General features: G+C 39.2%; 1 protein-coding gene and 1 pseudogene across 7 annotated transcripts in view; both read right to left on the bottom strand.

The window, feature by feature from the left end:
• Positions 1-2508: 2508 nt before the first annotated feature.
• FER (FER tyrosine kinase) overlaps positions 2509-22515 on the bottom strand; it is a 268182-nt gene continuing 248175 nt past the window's right edge. For all 7 annotated transcript variants that reach the window (XM_061623654.1, XM_061623709.1, XM_061623700.1 and 4 more), the window contains exons 19-20: positions 12401-12523; positions 2509-9512 (exon numbers count right to left, since the gene is read on the bottom strand). In XM_061623654.1, coding sequence (XP_061479638.1) covers positions 9367-9512; positions 12401-12523 — 269 coding nt within the window. In that variant the 3' untranslated portion in view covers positions 2509-9366. The remainder of the gene's footprint in view (positions 9513-12400; positions 12524-22515) is intronic.
• On the bottom strand, positions 18082-18200 carry LOC133375770 (5S ribosomal RNA; annotated as a pseudogene).

Below are 22515 nucleotides of genomic sequence, written 5' to 3'. Positions count from 1 at the left end.
TGAACCCAACCTGAGATCTTAAAAAAACATTTCTAAATGTTGAATATGTAAATATTTTTCATGGGAAATATTTTGGCACAGAGAACTTTTCTCCTTCTTTCATGGACAAATATTTGCAAAGGGATAGCAGTATGACAGTCCAAAGCTGTCTGACAAAACCGTTGGGCACATTTTTTAAAAACAAAGATTAGGTTATCACTTTTATGTCTCTGCAAAAATACTTAAACCTTCCTTTTAAACTACTTCCAGGTATATCTGAAGTCATTTTTTTTAAATGAAGAGATGAGCTGTCATTGGCTTTGATGATATTGTGATATTAATCTAATCCAGACTATCCTGTGCTATCTCTGTGATCACAGCAAGAGATTTTTAACTGTATTTTTACAGGCATGTCACAGACCACACAGACTGCTGTCACACACAGAGTCAACCTTTTCATTGAGCTGTCTATGATGACCCCAAGTTCTCTTTCTTGGTTAGTCATAGCTAGTTCAGATACAGGGAGTATACTTCCCCGCCCACTCCAAACAGGCATCACTTTGCTCTTAATGTATACTGAAATATTTGCCATTTTGTTGCACATACATGCAGTTTTACAGATTTTTTTTGAGCTCTAAGTCTGCTTGGATTTTCACCATCCTAAACAATTTGGTGCCATCTGAAAACTTGGCTACCCACTGTTCAACCTTCATTCCGTATTATTTTTGAGTAAGTTGAATAGCGATGGTCTTGCTACGGATCACTGGGGTGACACCACCTCTTCTCTCCTCCCCAGAAAATTGATCCACTTTGTTTCTTCTTTATCCAGTTACTGATCCATAAGAGGTCCACATTCTCTTGTCTTATTATTGCTTTGCTTACTCAAGAGCCTTTGGTGGGGGTTTTGTCAAAAGTGTTTTGAAAGGCCAATAATATACTTGTTGACACACTCAAAGAATTTTAGAGGCTGTGAGGAAGAAATGTCCTTTGCAGAAGCCCTGCTCATTCTTCCCAAGCAAGACCTGTTCTTGCAGGCATCTTGCTAATTTTGTTGCTAATTTTACAACATGGCTGGGTAATGCACACAGGAGCTGCTAATGGATATGTTACTCCTATGTAGCTAAGTAAACATATAAACACTGCCAATCACTAAACCAGATTAGAAACCCAATTTTGCCCACAAGCATGCACTGAAAAGGAGGGCAAATTATTTATTAGAGAAAACTGGATCCCACCTTTCAGTCCCAAAAATGGAACCCACACGTCAGCTTTCCAAATTCTAAGAACTGACTTGCTGTCATTCATTACGTCCTGACAGTGGCCCCTTTCACACTGCACTTTATTCCGTTATTCTGATGATTTATTTCCTGTTAATTTGCACATAAAATCTGAGCTTTCACACGACATAATGGGTAGGTCCGGAATTCTGGTGAAATGTATTGGAAGTTTAGCGCTAATTTCCGTAATAAATGATACCTGAAAAATTCCGATAGCAGGCTGGGAAACCAGAAGATTGTGGGAGTTTTGCGCTAGCTGCCGCTGCTCACGTGACAGCCATCCCAGCATGCAGTGCATCCCCGCCCTTACCAACAGCCCGCCCAGCATGCAGCCTTCGCACGAGGCTGTGCTGCCACCACTGAGCCTCCCAGCCGATCCCAGCTGCTCCTGAGAGAGCAGCCTGTGTGCTGCTGCTGCTGCTTGTGCTCAACCAGAGCCTCTGCTGCTGCGCTGCCACGCCTCTCAGCTGATCGCGACCGCAACTCTTTCAACCCCCTCACGCACCGAAAGAACAGGCCTCAAACCAGCTCATCTGGTGTCGCGTAAGGCCGACTGGGGGGGGGGAGAAAAACTGTGCTCTGTGTGTGAAAGACTGTTGCGCAAAATGCCAATATAACAGGTACTGCAGTATGAAAGGGATTTTTGAAATATGGAACGAAGCACTACCTTTTTAAATCCAATAAACTAGCGCTATTAGCCCCATGTGTGAAAGCAGCCAGTGTAAGGGACAGTTTATCTAAATAAGGACAGAGAAAATTTAACTCCTGAGCACTCAATAAAATTTGAGACACATTCAATACAAATATTGTACATTTATTGAAAGAATACAGTAAAAAAAGGTCTTGCAGACCTGTTAGTGGTAATTGGTCCAAAGAGAAAGAGGCCATTCAAAACTATCTCCAAATTTTCTAAGAACACAGAAGACCCTTTTTTGTAATAGGCTAGGAAAGGGAAATAAGGTTAACTTCAGTTCAAATGGGAATATAAATTTGTTTGGCAAATAAATAAAAGATAAAACGTAGATCTGTTAAAATTACAAAGGACAGACAACTAATACGTATACATAAGCTATCATTTTGACTCTTGTTAAAAGCTAGGAAAGCCAATCCAAGCTTCCCTTTCCTTCCTTTTTTAAGCACCTGTACTTTTGGGGAAGATGCAACCCTTTCCAGTGTTATGTATTATCAATGTGTTTCACAAATATATTATTTTTAAACAACAAAAGAGCATAAAAAGGTGCTTTACCTGATATTAAACCTGCTGGTGTATATATTGGCACCAATTAAAAAAAGAGAAGTAAAATACCCCAATCCACACCAAAATACATGAATGTAAAAAGCTGTAAACTATAGCAGTATCCTACTCAAAATGTCTAACATTCTTCTACTATGGTTTGTCAATGAGCCCCTGTGACCCTACTCAACTCCATGGAAACAGCAAAAAAATTAGTAAACCTAATTGGGAAAGTAGCACTTGTATGGCTGCCAAATCAACCATCCTTTCAGGGATGGAGGAACCCTTCTTAACCCTGCAATTCCTTCAGCATCAAAGAGAGAAACTACTCAGATATATAGTACTGGCATGAGTCACCAGCAAAAGAAGATCTGGTGCAGATGCCATCTTGTTAAAGTGTTCCCGGTATTCAGTCCTAGCACTGAAGAGCTGAAAGACCAGCTACGAGAACAGCACCAGGATAACATACAGCCAGCTTTTGGTCCCCACCATTTTAAAAGTCACATAAGCCTGGGTCAAATTTATTGTACATGAACATCTTTATTATCTTGCTTGTCTATACAGCTAGGAGCCTGTATTTTTCTTTTCCACCTGTACTTTTATGAATCCTTCCTTTTTAAAGAATAATTTCCTGTGTTATTCCTTGATACATTTGAGAACTAATCTGATATGTTTCTTAACTGTTCTTAACATTCCTTGCTTTGAAAATGTCTCTTCCCTCTGTAAACTAACAGCAGCAGTACTGACCTCCTTTCCTTGGTTTAGAAAGTGGTTTCTCTTACACAGCTCCCCTTGGTTTGGATTGTTAATGGCATTGCTAGTGTTTTGTTTTGACCCGTCTTCCCTTGATGTACATGATGCCCTAGTTCTGTAGAATGAGGCAGTCTGTATTTTGCAATCAGAGCTAAATTTACACCAAAAGATACAAACCTGCCAGTAATTATAAGAGAGTTCAGCTGGGCCCCACTTGCCAGCTCTGCATTGCTCACATGATTTAGCTGTCTTGCACAGATTATCCCCTCTTGTCAAATGATACTTGATTATGTTCTATAGAACCTGCATAAACTGTATGTTGGAAGGGCCCAAAGTTCAGTTACCTTACTTGAACAATTCCTGTGCATAAGGGAATTTTTATAAGCTCAGTATTAACTGCTGAATGTGTAGAAGGGGAGCTGCTCCTCGTCTTTTCAACAATTTATGCAGTTTCCTACTAAGCTTATTTTGGATGCAGATTCTAAATGTATTTATGTGTTTCCCATTACACTCAAGAATATTTAGGTCTGGGGTCTTTACTATATCTATGCAAATGAAGTATTTGGAAATCCAGGCCAGGCCAGGAGCCAACCCCACTCCCCACTTACAATACTAGTTCCATTCACTTAATGGAACTTGTGCTTGTCAACCTGCAGCTTCCCATGCTGAACAAACCACTTATCAAACTGGGTAAAGTTTCTAAGTATGTTGCAATACAACCTGGGTGTCTAATTGAACAGCAAAGTAGCCTCACTGAGTGCCCAGAAGCCCTTGGCTGTGCCTCCAACAAGATCTTCACATCCCAAGAATTTGGGGAGTTAATGTCAAACCAAAACTTTATATTGTCCATAGCATTCCATAGTATTCTGGACACAACAGAGACAATGGTCTTGGGTTAACATCAATTATTATTGAAAAAGATTTTGCACCTAGGATTTTAATGAAATGTATGAAAAAAGAGCACATGGATCAGCGGAACAAACTATTCCATCATAGTATCAGGTTTAGACATGCTGAACACAATGGAATGAGGGGCATCTAAAAGCTTCCTTCCTCCAGAGGAAAATGCCTTCCTGGATGCAACTCACCACGTGCATATGACAGGAATAAGTTTGAAAATCCACTTATACAGGAGAGCTGGGATTGGCTGTGGCTTTCTGCCACATACACATGCATAATGTGCGAAGCAATAATTTTATCACCATAAAAAATGGGAGAGGAAGAACGGCATCCGGGATATTGCTACCTGAAGCAAGTAGACTTTGAGTCCCTACACGACAATAGTTTTCTGCATATAATGCAGTGACTACTTTAGATCCAAGATGAAAATTTCTGAACAAATGCCCAAACAAAATAAAATTAAAAAATTCTTGCATTCTTACCCTACTCTCAATTGCTACATGCTGAGTTTCAAAAATACAAGCCTGTTTCAAGTCATCTAGACCTCCTTTACTTTACACTTCTTTCTTGTTTATAATTTTCTTCTTGCGAGAAGAAAAGTCCTTTAGCTTATGAAGGCTGCCTAACATGTTGCCAGCTATAAAGGGAAGGAGGGATGCAAGTTTTAGCAATGTATACTCTGACCATCTGCACATTTTTCAGTGTTTCAAAATCTATTATTTTAACATCTGAGGGGAGAAAAGAGCCACAGGTGAGCAAGAGTTCAACCAGTTTCAGCCTTAGGTTTCAAAAAAACAGATATAGACCTGCATGCATATAGTTGAGCTGAGAAGAAAGGTTAACATGAAGCCACAAAGAAAATCCAGAACTATCAGAACAAACAAAGTTTGTTTTCTAAAACTAAAAAGGTGACAAACTTTAAAGTATGGTTTTGCTCCTCAGGATCCGTTGGCCTTCTTAGGCTCAAAAAGGATCTTTTCTCATTTTAATTAATCATGGTAATATAGGATACAGATATACTTCTTTATTCATCTAATTGATGAAAGGAATACAATATTGTGGTTCATAGTCAATCTGATTTTGTTATTCAAGGCCCACATTGTTGTATGGCAGAACCAGGAAATCCTGTTTTCTCATTTAAATTAAGAAATCAATATACTAAGAACCAATGCTACATTTATGATTAAAATTGGGCATTTAGGACTAGTCATGAGATTCTCTTAAACCAAAAGCTATGCTCCCTCAGTTTGGATCAGGACCATGGCACAAAGTTAAACCCCCTTTCCCCCAAGATGCTATGGGGATGGGAGAAGAGTTAACCTATCTCCAATAGTCTCAGTCGAGATCAGTGTCCCCAGTGGTTGCTTTTTTGTAAAGAAAGAAGCATGACAAGTCAAAACACTATTAATTTAATGTGTAGTTTGGTCCTAACAATGCATCAGTGTAACTGTTCAATAAAGCAACACGTCCTGGCTGTGAGAAAGAGCCATCACAAGCAGTAAGAAAGAAAGCTGTATCTTTAACGAAAGCCCTGAAGTGCCTCCACATTGCAATCCAATTAAACCTCTTCTTGGTAATTTTTGGAGAGCAAAATGAACTATCAAAAAATTAACCAGCAGCTTAATTACATATATAAAAACAGCAATGATAACTGTCTGTGCTTTTATTAGTTTCTTTCTGAAACTTATTGCCAGCGTTATGCCACCAAGGTCACCAGCCATCATGGTCTGTTGATAACCTAGCAGATGAAAACAAAACCACAATAAAACTGAAGTGTTCTCTTAAAGCTGTTTTCTAACCAAACAAGCCAGTGGCTTATTTCATAAGCATTGATGTTTGCCAACACTGTTCTTAGTATGTTTCACTATTTATAAAAACAAAGAGGCGGCATTTGCTAAATATATAAATTACTTCACACTTCAAATGAAAAGTTTCAAATATCTAAGGACTATTGTTCAATGGAAAGTTACTAAAAGATACTGTAAGAGTGAGGACAGGGATTCCCATACATAGTGCTTTCAAACAGAGAACTTTGTAATATTGCACATTTCAGCATAATGTAAGCCTTTGATTCTCATAATGGCATTTCAGTTTGTTCATGATTCTTGTTCCATTTGGAATTTTCTCTTTAAACTTTAAAAAAAATCGTATTTATTGAAAATGAAAAGTGACTGTGGCAAGAGGCTCAAATTGTCAAGTTCCAAACTGCATTTCATGCAGCATCTTTTCAAAAGTTTTTGGTTTCCTTTGTGAAATGCTAACTTGTAGGCAAACTTGCTTAATAGATAACCACAATTTCAGCACTTTCAAAGGCAATTAATGTTCACTGCTACAGAACAACACAAGTGACAATATCTAATTCATATTGCATATCCCCAAGAAAGAGGCAGGGGTGTGTGTATGCTTCTAATCTTGTTCTAAGAAGCTAATTATATAAATCCTGTAAGAATCTTTTTTTCTAATAATGGAAAGTTTTAACTTCATTAAGAAAGCAACTTGGAATGCAGCTTTCCCAGCATTAATTAAATTTACCAAGCAGGGTTGCATTAGATAGCCTCCTTCTCTTGACCAAATCTTTGCAGCTCAGGTCTACATGCATCTGGAATGGATTCAACTTCCTAACATACATAATTCCAATAGTTTTAGATGAGTTTTTATTTTACTAAGTTGCATGCTAAAACAGTGATTCTCAAGGTGCTGTGAGAACAATTGCCAACACGCTAGATTTATTTTCTATGAATGAACCAACCTTGACAATATCCCATAAGCTAGTGATCTTGAATTGACCCCTAATTTTAGGACAGAGGAAAGACAGAACACACTCTAAATGTTACTGATACAGTATTTTGTGTTTGGGAAAGGATTTTCAATTTGAGCAGCAGCCTGACATGAATTGCAAATTATAACTGCTTACGTAAATGAAATATAAATAATGTTTATCCTTTACATCTGTACAAGAAGAACAGGACAGAATGTCTTGCTAATCAAATTAAGAAAAAGCTGTCCTTTTCATCGTTGAAAGACAAAGTACATTCAGATGACTTTAAAGTAATGGTATAGTCTCTCCTATATAAAAATATTAAGCCTTACGAAAAAAAATAAGAACACAGTGAATAAAAGAAGATACATTCTTGCCCTTTCATTTACACATTAGTGAATGCATAGATGAAGATCTAAACCTGGGCGATTTGTGGTGTTTTCCCCCATGTGCTAGCATTCAGTCCTTGTGCATTTTAGTTAACAATGCCAATGAATTAAGGCACACTGTTTTGGATTCCCCTTAGGGTCACAGTAATCAACTAACATTTCCTATTTGTGTTGGACAGAGATCAGTGCATACGCACTGCTAAATTAACCCCTTTCTCTTCTCCACTAGATTCTGAACCCATGAACCAGTCCTGGTGTAATAAGGCAAGAATCACCTGACACCCTTTGTACTAGACTGCTAACTAGTTCATCTACAATGTGAACATTTCCTCCAATATGATGCGTCACTGTTTTATTCTGACAAAAATTTATCATCATGTTAATGACATCAATCTCTCTAGACTACAAGGAGACTATACCCTGCTCAACATCACCACTCTGTACTATCACAAAAAAACAAGCAGAAGAGCAAATGTGTCTGGCCCGAAGGGTCAGCAAAACAGCTAACATGTAAAGTGGTCCAAGATTTCACCTACATCTTGGTCCTACCATACAAAAGAATGCTGTTCCAAGGCTCAAAATGCTATTTGATTTCCTCACCTTTATTCCCTTGGGCTGGAAGCAATCAACTTGATGGCATACCACGACCATCTTTTTGCTATCTCTTCAGCACAAACTCAAGCCCCTGCAAAAGGACTCATCAACTATAGATTCAAGAGGTCAGGATCATGCCATCAACTCACGCAGTAGCTGGGAAAGGATCCTATTGCAGCATACCTCAGAAATAATCCAATCAATACTTCTTCCCCTCCACCCAAATGATGGCATATGTTCATAGTCACTTGTCATTTTGGAGTATGCAGATTGTCCACTGAATAAACCCAGCAGAATCTGAGTGTAATGAAGAATTTTATGAGAAGTCCCACAGCTTAATGTTTCAACTTTGTAGTTTGTTCAGTGTGCCAGATACTATTTACGGAAGTTAACATTCCCTTGTTAGCTTTTTACCCATTAGGATTTTTTTCTGCTATTGAAAAATACCTTCCCTCTTTGGAAAGTGTGTATGAAATATATCCCCCACCTTTTCCCCCTTTGCTCCAGCTGCCCACCTAACAGGAACATCAAATCACAAATCTTTCATAGGCCAATCAGGAAATTCACTTCCCCTTCCCCATCCAAAATCAATGTTACTTCAACAATGTTACCTTCATTACATACCACTCTCATTCTCAAACCAGTTTCTTGCAGACAACACTTCTGAATGTGCATGTTCAAAAACTGTGTACTGCCATAGCTCATCCTTCTGAAAGACAGATCATCCACAGTATTTTCAGACAGATGCATCATGCATAAGGCTCACATGTGGATTTATTTCCCCCCCAATAAAAGCTAGACTACTCATGTAGTCTACCCTGTGAACTGTGCCTCTTTATCTTGTTTAAAAAATGGAAAAAAGAACTGGGAATATTTATTGTCTTGAAATATCTGCCAGAAATATCCGCATGCATTCCTCATTTTGCAATCAAACCTTTCAATTATGTTTTTGAATAAGAATACACACATAGCCAAGACTGTGTTAGCTGGTGTTTTTGTTTGTTTTCAGAGCACTATATTGTATATTCCTTTAAACTGAGGTAATACTGAAAGCTGTGCCTTCGGTTTTAAGATTTGTAGGAATGGTGCATAAACACCTGACATAGTGCGGCTGCTGTGAGAACCTGGAATCAAAAGCAGAGGAAACGGCTGAAAAAACATTATTAGGAGTTTCTCTCACTAACAAAAAGCAGCCAGAGTTTCTTAAAACTATACACATACTATGGTTGTGTTGACTATTTACACATAACCTAAATGACAGCATCACTGTGATTGGATATAAAGCATTTGGCAGAGCACTCTCCCCTGCACCCTCTTTAACATAGATATCTTTGACATTTTCCAGCGTGGCACACTTGTGTACAAACGTCCTAGAAGAATATTGAAAGAAATGCGGTATAAAAGCGTAGTGTTCATGACAGAAAATATTACTTTTCTGGAAAATGAGAACAGAGTCCTGTAATTTTGAGTCCTGCTGATTTCTCATGATGCCACTTTCTTTTTCAGTGCAGAGAGTTCTTTCTGAATTTCGCTGAATTTCGGTCTCATTTCAGGATTGTAATCCCAACACCGTAGCATTATCTTATAGATTTCTTCTGGGCACTTCTGAGGTGCTGACATTCGATAGCCTATCATATTTAGAAAGAAAGGGGAAAAAGATGACAGTTGGAAAAATAATTGCTGTATGAGAAATGAAAGTAAAAGAACTACAGTTAGGAGACTGACCAGACTTCCTCAGAGTTGATTCAAGAAGAGTATTTAGGTGCTGGATCTGAATATGGTTTAAGACTTTTCATACCATGTTATACTGCAAAACTGAAAAATGAACAGCTATTACATGATTGAGAAATGTTTCATTATCAGAGAGTGATAATGATCACAAGATCAAATTAGCTTCACCAAATATTGGCTTGATGTTCTGTCATGCATCAAGCACAACCAACAAAATAGAATATAAATAAAATCAATAAAGAATCTTGTGGAACCTTAAAGACTAACCAATTTATTATAACGTAAGCTTTTGAGGACATGAAGTGTTATGCCGAGTTATAGGTTACACCTACACAAACTTTTTTGGGGTGGGAAACAGTGAGGTCAGAGAGAAATGAAATGCAGAATAGTACCAACAATGATAATTACATAACGTGGACATTCACAAACATACATCCTGGCATTGGTAAACCAATCAACACATAAAGTGTGATAAAAATATTAGGCAGGCGCCATCTCTGCTATCTTTTTGGCACCTTTTGAAGACTTTCCTCTTCCAACAAGCCTTTTAAGTTGAGACCCATCCCAGTCTGTGTTAGAATTGCTTTTAATATGTCTTTTAATATCTTTAACCTTTTTTTTTTAAAGATGTTTTTAAAGGTTTTTTTTTAATGTTTTCAATGTTGTTTTGTTTTAATGTATTTTAAGGTCTTTTAATGATGATTTAGAGTGTTTTTAGTGTTTCTGTTTGCCGCCCTGGGCTCCTGCTGGAAGGAAGGGCGGGGTATAAATAAAATAATAAAATAAATAAAAATCCTTTGTCTTGGTTTAATCCACAAGTGATAGTGTAATTCAGTGATACAGTGATTCAGTAGTTCCATGTTAGTGTCCCTTTACAGTTCCTTTGAACTAAGGATGGCCACTTTAATCTACAGAGTGCTCTGGGAGGTTGAGATTTTTCTCTACTGGTTTTTGAATATTGCTATTTCCAATGTCCATTTATTCTTCTGTGTACAGACTGGTCTTTTTGTTAGTCTTTAAAGTGCTACAAGATACTGTGTGTTTTTTGCTGCAACAAATTAACACAGCTACCCCTTTGGAAATAAATGTTTACCTTAATTTTGGGTACTTTTGCTTCTTCCTGATAAAGGTTTTCAGCTTCTGTTACCATTATTTTTACATTGTGATTGCTTGCCCTTGCTTTGGGGATTCATTCTGAAGTTTTACTGATTTCATCTGAACACCTTCCAGGTAAGTATGCTTAGGATTGCAGCCTTAATGGTATTTTCACCTTTCCTGATATTACCTTATTCTTCCTGGTCTTTGTCTCTGCCAACTTCAACCATTTTTAATCTCCTTCCCAATTTAATTCTGAATTCACTTGACTCCTCTTGCACACACCAAATTGTTTTCTTTCCTCAATCAGCCTACAGCACCTTCTCCCTGCTGCTCAAACATGAAAAATTTTCCTAGGTGGCAGAGGCCAAGTCACTGGTCACTCGAACTATGAACAGTGTGCCTGGAAGGAACAGACTGTAAATTCTACAGTCTTAAAGACAGGAAAACTCTTCAAACATCTATGGGCATGTAGCTGGCTACTGCTTTGTGAATTTTAAGGACAAGATGGGTAATGTGTTGGTGAGTTCCATTTGATGGAGATAAGGAAGGTGCAACTGGAGTTGCAGGTGCTTGAAAAGCATGATCCATTCTAGCAAATGTTCCTCTCTCCAACTTATAAGCAAGATCCTTTTCTCCATTTCATACTAGTTTGTACAGACTTTTAATGAAGAAAATGTTAAAGGAGATTTCAATCAGTTGTAAGTAACTTTATTACACAGAGTGCTCCTTTCAGATATTTTCTTGATCAACATTCACTCATACTGTTACCATCATGATGAAATCTTTGGTCACAGGAGTGTATTTGGAACCAAATGAGCAGGGCCAACTATATGGATTTTTCTCACCCTTTGGGGTGAAATGTCTCCCATTCAGCTAATGATACACATGAATGTGGCATGAACTCACCCATCACTCTAGACAATATCTACTTTGTCTTTAATTACTTTCCTCTCATCTTTCTGACCTGACCTACCAAATGACAAGGGATCAGGCAGAGGCTGCACCCTATCAACATCACTAGTGGTTCTTTGATTTTATTTAATGGTATTACAGAAAAAGGTCCCAGTCTTGTGGCAACTTAAAAACTGACAAATCAATTGCAGTGTTGCTTTTATGTGCCAGAGTCCATTTCACCATATGGCCCCCATATAGTTCTACTACCTTGTTAAAACATGCTCCTGGATCACTCTCAAGACATCAACCTTTTAATTATCATACTTTTAATTATCAGTCACTGACAATTTGTTTCTGCAAAACAGAAATCAAATACCAAAATAATGCTGTTGCTGTAATATGCCTTCAAGTCAATTATGACTTATGGCGACCCTATGAATCAGTGACCTCCAATAGCATCTGTCATTAACTACCCTGTTCAGAGCTTGTAAATTCAGGTCTGTGGCTTCCTTTATGGAATCAATCCATCTCGTTTGGTCTTCCTCTTTTTCTACTCCCTTCTGTTTTCCCCAGCAATATTGCAAAATAATTAACTAATATAAAAACCTACTATAATGTTTCAATAACGCTGTTTGTCATGATGATCTATTTGGAAACTTTGTAGTTAGATTGGAATTTCTTCAAGCTGAAGACCTTTGCCGTAATCTGGTACATCAGCAGCACACAAAACATGAGAAAGAATTACTTGACTTCAACTGTATTAATCACAACTAGAGAGACATGCAGCAATTACCTTTCTCCACTTGTTCCCGTGCTTGCTGGTTAGTCATTCCTGGGTAAGGACATACACCTAAACTGAAGGTCTCCCACAGGAAAATTCCATAACTCCATACATCACTTTCAGAAGTGTATCGCCCTACCAGAAAAAAAAGGTAGAGAGAGGACAGGCAATAAGCTGATGGTACATCTGCCAATACATACAATGCTTACATCCTGAAGCTGTGGTAAGTTTACAGAGGCCTAAGGGTCTACAGTAGTACCAAAATAAAATACAAGAAAACAAGATGACACAAGGGAGCCTGGCCATTCCTTGCTGCTATTTCCCTGTTTTGCAGGCAAATCCTGTGATTTATACATCTAGGCACATCTTTGCAAGTTATGCTACATGTATGTGCGTTCTCTACTTTGGGAATCAGATCCTAAATACAAAATGCAACACATTAAATATACCTTGGCTGCCTTTAGTTGATTTGTAAAATACTTTAATAAATGTCATCTGAAGCCAGCAATTGTATTATACCAAAGCAGGAATAGAATGCTGCCCTGGAACATTGCCAGAATGCATTCTGTTGTGAGGGAGATTTAATTAAAATCAGTGCAACAAACTGGTTGTCTATTTGATCAATTGAGAATTACTTCACTACTTTGGAACTCTGAAAGTCTTGCTTAGATGTTCCTTTTTAATGTGTACATTGGTGTATCTGGGACATGGTCTCTTCTTGAGCCTCAGATGCCCCAATTTCAGAAACACCACCTTGGCACGTTCCTTCTACGTGTGGCAGGCAGGGCAGAATAACCACTGGGCTTGTCCACTCCACACACAGAATATTTTGTGTGAACCAAGGCCACAGTGTACAGCTGTACATGCATAGAACCTATTTGTAGGCCTAAATTTACACTAAATATATTATGTTATGGTTTATTTCTAGGCCGCCTTTTGGCCAAAGAGGCCCCCAAGGCGGCTTACACATGAAGAATAGAAAAACACAAATACAAAATACAAATAAAAACAATACAACTTACAAAAAATTAAACAAACAAAATCTTAGCATTTCTAAAAAGCAACAACAGCTAACCAAAAGCATTCATCTTCCTGGTAAAAGACAGACAATTTAGTGACAATTATCACTTTGAGTTACCATAACATTCATAGGAGACTAGAGGACTAAATAAATCTACATTAATAGCAACTGAATCATAAACACATAAGACTATAAAGCACAATATGTTTTCTCTCTTACACCAAGTTTTCAAAAGTGTTATATGAAATATATTTCCAGAAGTGGTTTTGTTGGCCATCTTGAATAGTCTCTGAACAGACATGTACCTTCAAAAGTGCAGCCTGAGCAGACAATGTGGTACCCTATAGATATTATTATTTAATTTTAATTTACATATTGTTTAAGACCAAAACAGGCTTCTAAGTTCTTTACAAGTTTAAAAACCAACTACACAAGCATTATATATAAACATCCATAATTAAAATGTGCAACAACACAATCCCATTAAAACTCAGTAATTAAAACAGCAGACTTAGGTTCCGCGATCAAGGGAATGCATGCATAAACAGGTAGATCTTCAAAAACTGAGAGAATACCAATACAGGTGCGGTGTCTCATACCTTAGCAGGGTAAACATACAGTAACGCTGGTGCCACGAGTGAAAAGACCTACCTCTAGACCCAGCGCCAGCGGGGGGCCAGGTTGGGCAGTGGCTGGGGGGCCCTGCAGCCCAGAAGGGCCCTCCTTTGGCTGGATGGGTAGAGCTTCTGCTCCATGATCCATGCTGGAGCTGGGTTGTGGGGAGAATCATGCCCAGTGACCCGATGCTGCTGTGGATTGCAGATTGTGAACTCCACCCTCCTAGGCAACACCCCTTGATGCAGCCAGCACGGGCTTAAATAGGCCTGCCCCACCTACCTCCCACAGTACCTCATTAGCACACTGCACACACAGACCTGCCATCAACCAAAATGGCACAGGGGCATCCCTAAGGGGTTGATCTCCCCACCACCATCTTTGGTGATGGCAGGCATGAGCGCACAGTATACTGATGCAGCAACATGAGAGGAGGGGCAGGCAGGCCTATTTAAGCCAAGATCACCTGCATTAGAAGGTGGTGTTGGGGAACAAGACAAACCGGGCCTGGGGCAGGCTGGTGGCCAAGAGCCCAGTCATGCCTAGTGCTGGCCCTACCTGCCTCCACATGACCATAATCCAATAATCATTAAGTCGGCCAAGACTAACTGGGTTCCATTTGTTGATCTTAATCCCCTTATCACATTGTATTGTGGAGTCCAACTCCCAGTATTCTCGGCCATCAGCTATGGTGGCTGGAGCTGATGAAGAGTTGAGTCTACAACATTTGGAGGGTACCATGTTAGCTATCCCTACTCCAGAGAATCAGCACTTTGACATCAGAGCCCCTTATGACCAAAGGCCAGGTGTGCAGACCCTTCCTTAGGATGAGGATGATCAAGGGATCATTAACTATATACTCTACATTGATATCAGTTGCTCAGCAATTGTACATCAGTGTAACCAACCGAATCAACTGCAAGGTGCTACCCACAGTTATCCCTGTAACTCCTGTACGTGGTTAAATGCTGCAAAGTAAAGACCGTAGGGCTAATATTCTGTGATGTTTGGGTTTTTTGTAATCTCTATAGAGCACCAAGGAGTCCTGTAGACTGCTACAGCAAACATTATGCAGATACCTGTATCTTCTAGTCATCTGCTTGCACAGGCTATGGATGCTTCCCAGGAATTTATTTGATTACTAGCTTAGTATTTCTGTAGAACAGGATGGTACTGTATTGATTATAGTCTGAAGATCATAATCTTCAGGGCCCTGCTTTACGTTCAGAGTCTACAGATGATGCATGCTGCATCTTTGGAAAACAATATTAGATACCACCTGCAAAAAGGTCAAAAACTCTTATACAGCCATCTTGATTTCCCACAGCACCCTCCATGAAGCAGTTTGCTTTCTGAGCCAGTCAGCATGGGTTCTTCTCTTCTTGCACAGCAGAAATACTTTTGACACCAGTCACACGAGGAGTGGAAGAGTGTCACATGCAAGGAACAACTTAGAAATTAGCTAAAATGAGAAGTAGGTGGCAGGGTTTTTCCAATAGGAACACTTCAATTTCACCCTTTCTTGACCAAGGGCAATGCATTTGTGCTGTGCTGTGCTGTTCATGGAACTTTGTTGTATGGGGGTCTTTTTTTGGAGGGGGTATTCTGAAAGTGCAAGTTCGTGTGCCTCTGGAGATTCTGCAACCTGGAAGTCACATCTTGCCTGACTCTCCTCTCTCAAGGGAGGAGGAGAATTCGTAAGTGAGCAGTGTGTATGTAAGAACCTCACAAGTTGACAGTAGGGTTGCCAGGTGTCCGGTTTTTGCCCAGAGACTCCAGTTTTTCTGGGTCCTCTCTGGGTCTTTGGATGAGTCACCCCAATCTCTGGACTCTTCGTTTTCATTTTTTTAAAAAATTAAGTTTCTAGGTGGTCTGGTTCAGAAGATCCACACCAAAATGTTAGCAACCCCCCGGCAACTTCTGTTAGTATCAGCTGCTCTAACCCCTGCCCTTTCAGGATTTTAACCAGTAAGTGAAGTTAGGGTTGTGATTGACAAGGAATCTGTTGACCTCTAGGCAACAGCTAAACCCCATTTCAAGTTCTGAAAACAGTCCTGCTTGTCTCACATCAGGAATTCAGTATATATACATATAGCTTTCAGCAACATAAAGAGTACTTTCTCTTTATAGGAGATCTGAATACATTGTGATTTGCTTCTGCGTAAGCATGCATAGGATTGCATTAGAACAGAAGATTACAGGAAGATCTGGGTAGGCACTCACAGTAAACAATTTTAATTATAATTATGATAAAAGTGTACATGCAGGTCTTTTTAATTACTTGCAAAAATGGCATATTATACATTTATTTTTCAAATAATGTTTGAACAGAAATTTTACAAAGTATACATGCTGTTGCTTGTGATATCATTCCAGTGTGCTATATTTTTCTAATTAAGGAGTCACACAAGTTTAAATTTTACTGGACTGTTGAAGAGGACAGCCTATTTGTCTTATCATAACCTGTTTTGAAAACCTTCCCAATATGAAGCTTTTCTGGGAGAAAAACAGCAATTCTAATTTAACATACTTGGGAGTTAAACCCATTGAATTCAGTAGGACTTATTTTTGAGTAGACATGGTTAGGCTTGTGCTGAAAATCAGTGGGACTTTTGAGTGAACATAGCAAAGGATTGTGTTGTAAATCTTTCTCTTCCCCTCTGATCCTTTTTTTAAAAGCAATTAGGCAGGTCTTACTTAGGTGTCGCTGCTTTTATTTGGTAGGAAAAAATAAAAAATGTTCTGGAGTGACCAACTGGTTTTTGACAATAAGCTATTATATGGAGTTATATATTTTTACATCTCCAGCATGTGTATATATGGAATATTTCCAACAACCCTGTGAGATAGGATTGGAAACCAAGACAGCTCACAATAAGAAATAAAGCCATTTAAAATCCAAAAACCATAAAACAAGTAGAAAATGCAAAACAGCTTAAAGTGGCATGATTCTGAATTTTGGGTTGGGTGAGTGAAGTCCCTTATCACTGAACTGGAGTCCTGTGCATGCTTCCCTGTTTGAGTAAGCCCCATTGAATACATTGGGACTTGTTTCTGAGTAAATAGGCACAGGATTGCACTATAAATATCTTTACAGGTTGTGTAAATAATAAACATCTGACATTCATGCTTAAATATTTCTTCATACAAAATATATCTGATTTCACACTATGGTTGTACATTATTATTTCCTCTACATTTTAAGTGTGTCCTCCTTCCTTGGGGTGGTCATGGTCCCCCCCCATTGTTTTCTGCCTTGGGGCAGAATAGGTTGAGAGATGGTGCATAGCCCATGGACACCCAGTAAACTTTGTAGCTTATTTCTATTTAAAAAATTAATTAAAATGATTTATATGAAGGCAAAGTTTATGAAGTAATACAAATCCACATAATACATTTAAAGCGCACGGCTTCCCTCAAAGAACCCTGGTAAGTATAGTTTCCCCCTCACAGTTCTGGTTCCCACCACCCTTAAGAAACTACAGTTCCCACGATTCTTTGGTGGGATTCATGTCCTTCAAATATGTGTTGAATGTGCTTTAAATGCATGGTATGGATCTGCTCCAGTATACTGTGCATTCATTTGTGAATTGAAAAGAACAATTTAAAAAGATACTTTTTTAAACAGGGGAAGGGCTGTATCTCAGTGGTAGGGCACATGCTTCTCATGCAAAGGTCCCAAATTCAATCTCTGGAAAAGACTATTGCCTGGAATCCTGGAGAGCCAATGCTAATCCATGTCACCAGTACTGAGCTAGATAGTACCAAATGGCCTGACTGGTATAAGGCAGGTTCCTTTGTTCCTAAAAATGGAAAGAGACCCAAGGGCCACAGTGACTCAACAATTTATTTATGGATTTTATTTACAACATTTATATACTGCTTTATTGTTAAAAAACCCCTCAAAGCAGTTTACGGAAGGAATTAAAACAATGTTGTTGTTATATGCTTTCAAGTTGATTATGACTTATGGCAACCCTTTGAACCTTTTTGAATATTTTCATAGGGTTTTCATGGTAAGAGATATTCAGAGGTGGTTTACCATTGTCTTCCTCTAAGCCTACGGCACCTGGTATTCCCATGCAGTCTCCCATCCAAGTACTAACCAGGCCTGTCCCTGCCTAGTTTCTGAGATCAGACGAGACCAGGCGTGATTGGGGTAGTATGGCCGTAGGCATTAAAACAATAAAATAGGCAAAAACACTTAAAGACAGGTATTTAAAAACATTCAAAATAATAAAACTAAGAATGAGTTGAAAACAGATAAAAAACTTAATAGCTTCTACATGCCTGCGCAGGCCTGCCTAAACAAAAATGTTTTTAGCAGGTGCCAAAAAGAGTACAATGAAGGCATCTGCCTAATGTAAATAGGCAGGAAGTTCCAAAGTATAGGTGCTGTCACACTAAAGGATCAATTTTTTTACAAGAGCAGAACAAGTACTATGTGGCACCCATAACATGGAATGCACACCTTGAACTTGGCCTGGTAACAAATCTGCAACCAGTACAGATTGCAGAGCAGAGGTATTATGTGCTGATAGGGTCTCACTCATGTCAGCAATTGTGCCACAGCATTCTGCACTAACTGCAGACTCCGGGTCAGGTTGTGCTTGCATGGGAATTTCTGTGACCTTGGCTGGCTGACTGCCAGGATTTGTTTAGTTTTGGTTAGGAGCCTTGACTGGTTGTGGGATACTGAGTTTTCTGTCTTACTCATAGGAATCTTGTGATTGGTATGGTATTGCATTTAGGAAATCATCACTGCCTTTTGTTTTTCTATTTGCATTTCATTTACTCCTGACCTCACTCCCTTATATCCATAGAAGCAACAACTGTGGTTCCATGTGCTCAGCTCAACCCCCTTAAACCTACGGATGATGCACCTTGTTATTTGCATGATGGTTTGTTTCTTGCCCAATAGTGGTAAAAGAGAATTCACATATTTGGAAGTGTAGCTTCAACTGCTGTTGTTACCAATCTACTGCCTGTGAAGGTAGACCAAACCATGTCTGTTTTCTGGCAATTATTACTCACTGGAATTGGGTTGTCTGTCAAAGTGAGTTTATAGCAGCCCACAGAGTAGGCAGGAAAGAGTAGAGAATCTTCTTAGCTCTTACTCATTTCTCAACCCTTTCTTCTGCAGTGAAGGATCAAGTCTGTAAACAAGTTTGGAGCAGCCATGTTAAAAGGTAGGAGCAGGGCATTCCAGGCAGGGCGTTGCCAACCCTGCACGGATATGGATATCTTTGCAGAAGATCCCTAGTCAAGCCTTACTAACAGCACAATCCAAACCAGATCTACTCAGAAGTACGTCCTATTGAGTTCCATGGGGCTCAGTCCCTTAGTAGGTGTGTTTAGAATTGCAGCCTTCAGGGGTACCAATCTTTACTCCTGAGTGCTCCCATCTAACATCTCTACAATACTAGGATCCTTTCTTCCTACAATGGCCTTCTGGTGACTGGGCTGGCCTGAGGGCACTTAAGCCCTTCTTGCCAGAAGCAAGTAGGCTAGATTAAATGTTCCTTACCCAGGCTCTCTAAGCAGGTGAGAAGGAATGATCCTGTCACTTCAGCTGGACCTGAGAACACCCTCATTTAACTAAGATTTATCTTAATTTCCAATCAGATTTTTTTTTGTTTGAGTGGTATGTTCCAAGCAACTGTGGTTGATGCTTAATGTATCATGCTTAATGATATCACTGGGGCCCACCCTGTGATATCACTAGGGCCTGCCCTATGACATCACTAGGGCTGCCCCTGAAATCTCAGGGTTTGGGATGCTTCTGACCTTGCAACCCTAGTTGACTGGGATAGCCAGATCACAGCAAATAGGAACACTCATCAGAATTTTTTTTCCAAATAGGGGGCAAACTGGTTTTCAGATTTGTCAAGGCAGAAGTGGTTTGGATATAGTTTATGTTGAGAAGGCCTCAATAATCCCTCATTTTTTTAAAAAAAAAATTTGCTTTTTAGTTTCAAAATATCTCTTCATCCTTATTTTTAAGTTAAATTTTAGCAAAGGCACACTGATATTTCCAATTGCTAAAATATTTAGCTAATTGTTTAAAGATGGGATATGTTGTTCATTACCAGTCTAAATGAAATACATATAAATGATACTGATAGGCAGGGTTGTGCTAACAGTTCTAACCTCAGAAATTCTGTTTGCACTTAAAACTAAATATCATTTCATGATGCTTTAAATTAGGCTACCTGGTTGATAGAGAGCAATTATAGGCATTCACTGTGGTGCTGGTACTTTTGTAAGTCTGCATATCTTCTCCTTTGAGAGCTTGGCATCTAGTAATTTAACATCTTTCATTAAAAAAATTCAGGGATACCAGTTATAAGTAATTCATCTCTTAAGGAAGTATTAGTTATCTGGAGTCAATTATCTTTCTCAGTAAGGCCTCCGAAGCATGGCGATAATATACATATATGGTATGCATGAGTAATACAGAAAAGTGAAAAAGCTATGCTAAAACCATGAGCATATAATGAACAAAGGTGGTTTTCTCAAGTGCATTTATGCAACTAAGAATCACAAAGGTACTGCAGTTTGGACCAAGGATATAATTTTATTCAGGACATCTCAAAAATAACTCCCTGCAAGAGTTTGTGATCATGGTTTCAGCTATGCAATTCTCAAAGAAAGTATCATGCATAAGGCTGATCCCTGCATTTAATATGTTGAACTGATTCTCACACTAGTTTTACTCAGTGTATTGCTCCCACAAGTCAGTCATGTGAGTAAAAACATAACATTGAAAATGTGTTACGCACAGTGCTAAACCAGTTCCTTATTAGACTTTGTGAGGAAATAACTTGAAGGTGCAGACTGTTGAAAAACAGAAAAGACAGAGATGTAGAAAGATGGGCCTGATGCAAGCACATTTCTTGAACTTTTAACCATGTTTAAGAAACTAGGATTGTCCCATGGACAAACACATATTCTGCTCACTTATAAGTTCTCCTCTTCCCTTCTCTATTGACCGTTAGCCAGCCAGCTTCAAATCCTGGTTTCTAAGTCTGGTTTAAAGTTAACCATGGTTTAATATTAACTTCTGTGCAAATACAACTATGGATGTCACACTAAATTCAACAGAAGTACTCCCAATACTGAACCCCTCTGTTTGATTCCTTGCTAGTATGTTTAAGTTGAGTTGAGCTGTGTGTGACTCATATCTAAGGCATCCATCACCACCCTCATTTTTCTTTACCCTATGGGCCAATTACTTACCTTGGGGCTGGAGAAGGAGACAAGCAGAAGCAGTGGAAGTGGTGATGGGTACTTCAGGTGCAAAGCAGAGCCCATGATGGGACTACAAATCCTGGCATTCCAAGTCAATAAACAACACTACTTGTGTCCATTTTCACTGGGGGTAAGCTACCTGATGTTCAGAGGGCCTTGCTCCCAGTGAAAATGGATGGACATAAGAACATAAGAAGAGGTCCGCTGGATCAGGCCAAAGGCCCATCTAGTCCAGCATCCTGTTTTCACAGCAGTCAACTGGTATTAATTCTTAACATTTTCCTGCAAGGGATGATGGGACTTATTTATTTATTTATTATTTAATTTGTATCCCGCCCTTCCTCCCAGCAGGAGCCCAGGGCGGCAAACAAAGCACTAAAAACACTTTAAAACATCATGAAAACAGATCTTAAAATACATTAAAACAAAACAGCATTAAAAACATTAAAAAAAACAACTTAAAAAAAGGGTTAAAAACATTATTAAAAAACATATTAAGCAATTCTAACACAGACGCAGACTGGGATAGGTCTCAACCTAAAAGACTTGTTGAAAGAGGAAAGTCTTCAAAAGGCACCGAAAAGATAGCAGAGATGGCGCCTGCCTAATATTCAAAGGGAGGGAATTCCACAGGGTAGGTGCCGCCACACTAAAGGTCAGTTTCCTATATTGTGCAGAACGAACCTCCTGATAAGATGGTATCTGCAGGAGGCCCTCACCTGTAGAGTGCAGTGATCGACTGGGTATATAAGGGGTAAGACTGTATTTCAGGTATCCTGGTCCCGAGCTGTATAGGGCTTTGTACACCAAAACTAGAACCTTGAACTTGGCCTGGTAGCAAATGGGCAGCCCAGTAACATTCCTAGTGAGAATGTATGCCCCTGCAGTCCCTCTGCTGCAGCCCCCTTCCTCTGCCACAGGTAAGCTTTCTGTGCTCTTGGGGGGGGGGAAGGTGGTGGTGGTAGTGATGGTGCCATTGTGCATGCTCAAACTAAGCACTTTCAGAAGCTTACCCCATTTCAGGTCAAAGAGGAAGGAGCCCATAAGGCACTCCCAATCTCTTAAACATGTTTAAAAGATAGGAAACGTTATTGCCTAATTTTGCAGCAAGAGTACAGAAAATATTTTTTTTGTCAAATTCAAATGCCTGTTTACATGAGTTTGGATAATTAAGTGCATTTCTTGTGGATACAAGCTCTGTGTCTTTCCTAACTGTGCGATAGGCAGACATTCAGCAGGT

The sequence above is a fragment of the Rhineura floridana genome, chromosome 1, assembly GCF_030035675.1.
Source record: "Rhineura floridana isolate rRhiFlo1 chromosome 1, rRhiFlo1.hap2, whole genome shotgun sequence".
NCBI classification, from domain to species: Eukaryota; Metazoa; Chordata; class Lepidosauria; order Squamata; family Rhineuridae; genus Rhineura; species Rhineura floridana.
Note: the sequence above shows the minus strand (reverse complement) of the source record. Positions and strands in the feature narration are given on the sequence as shown.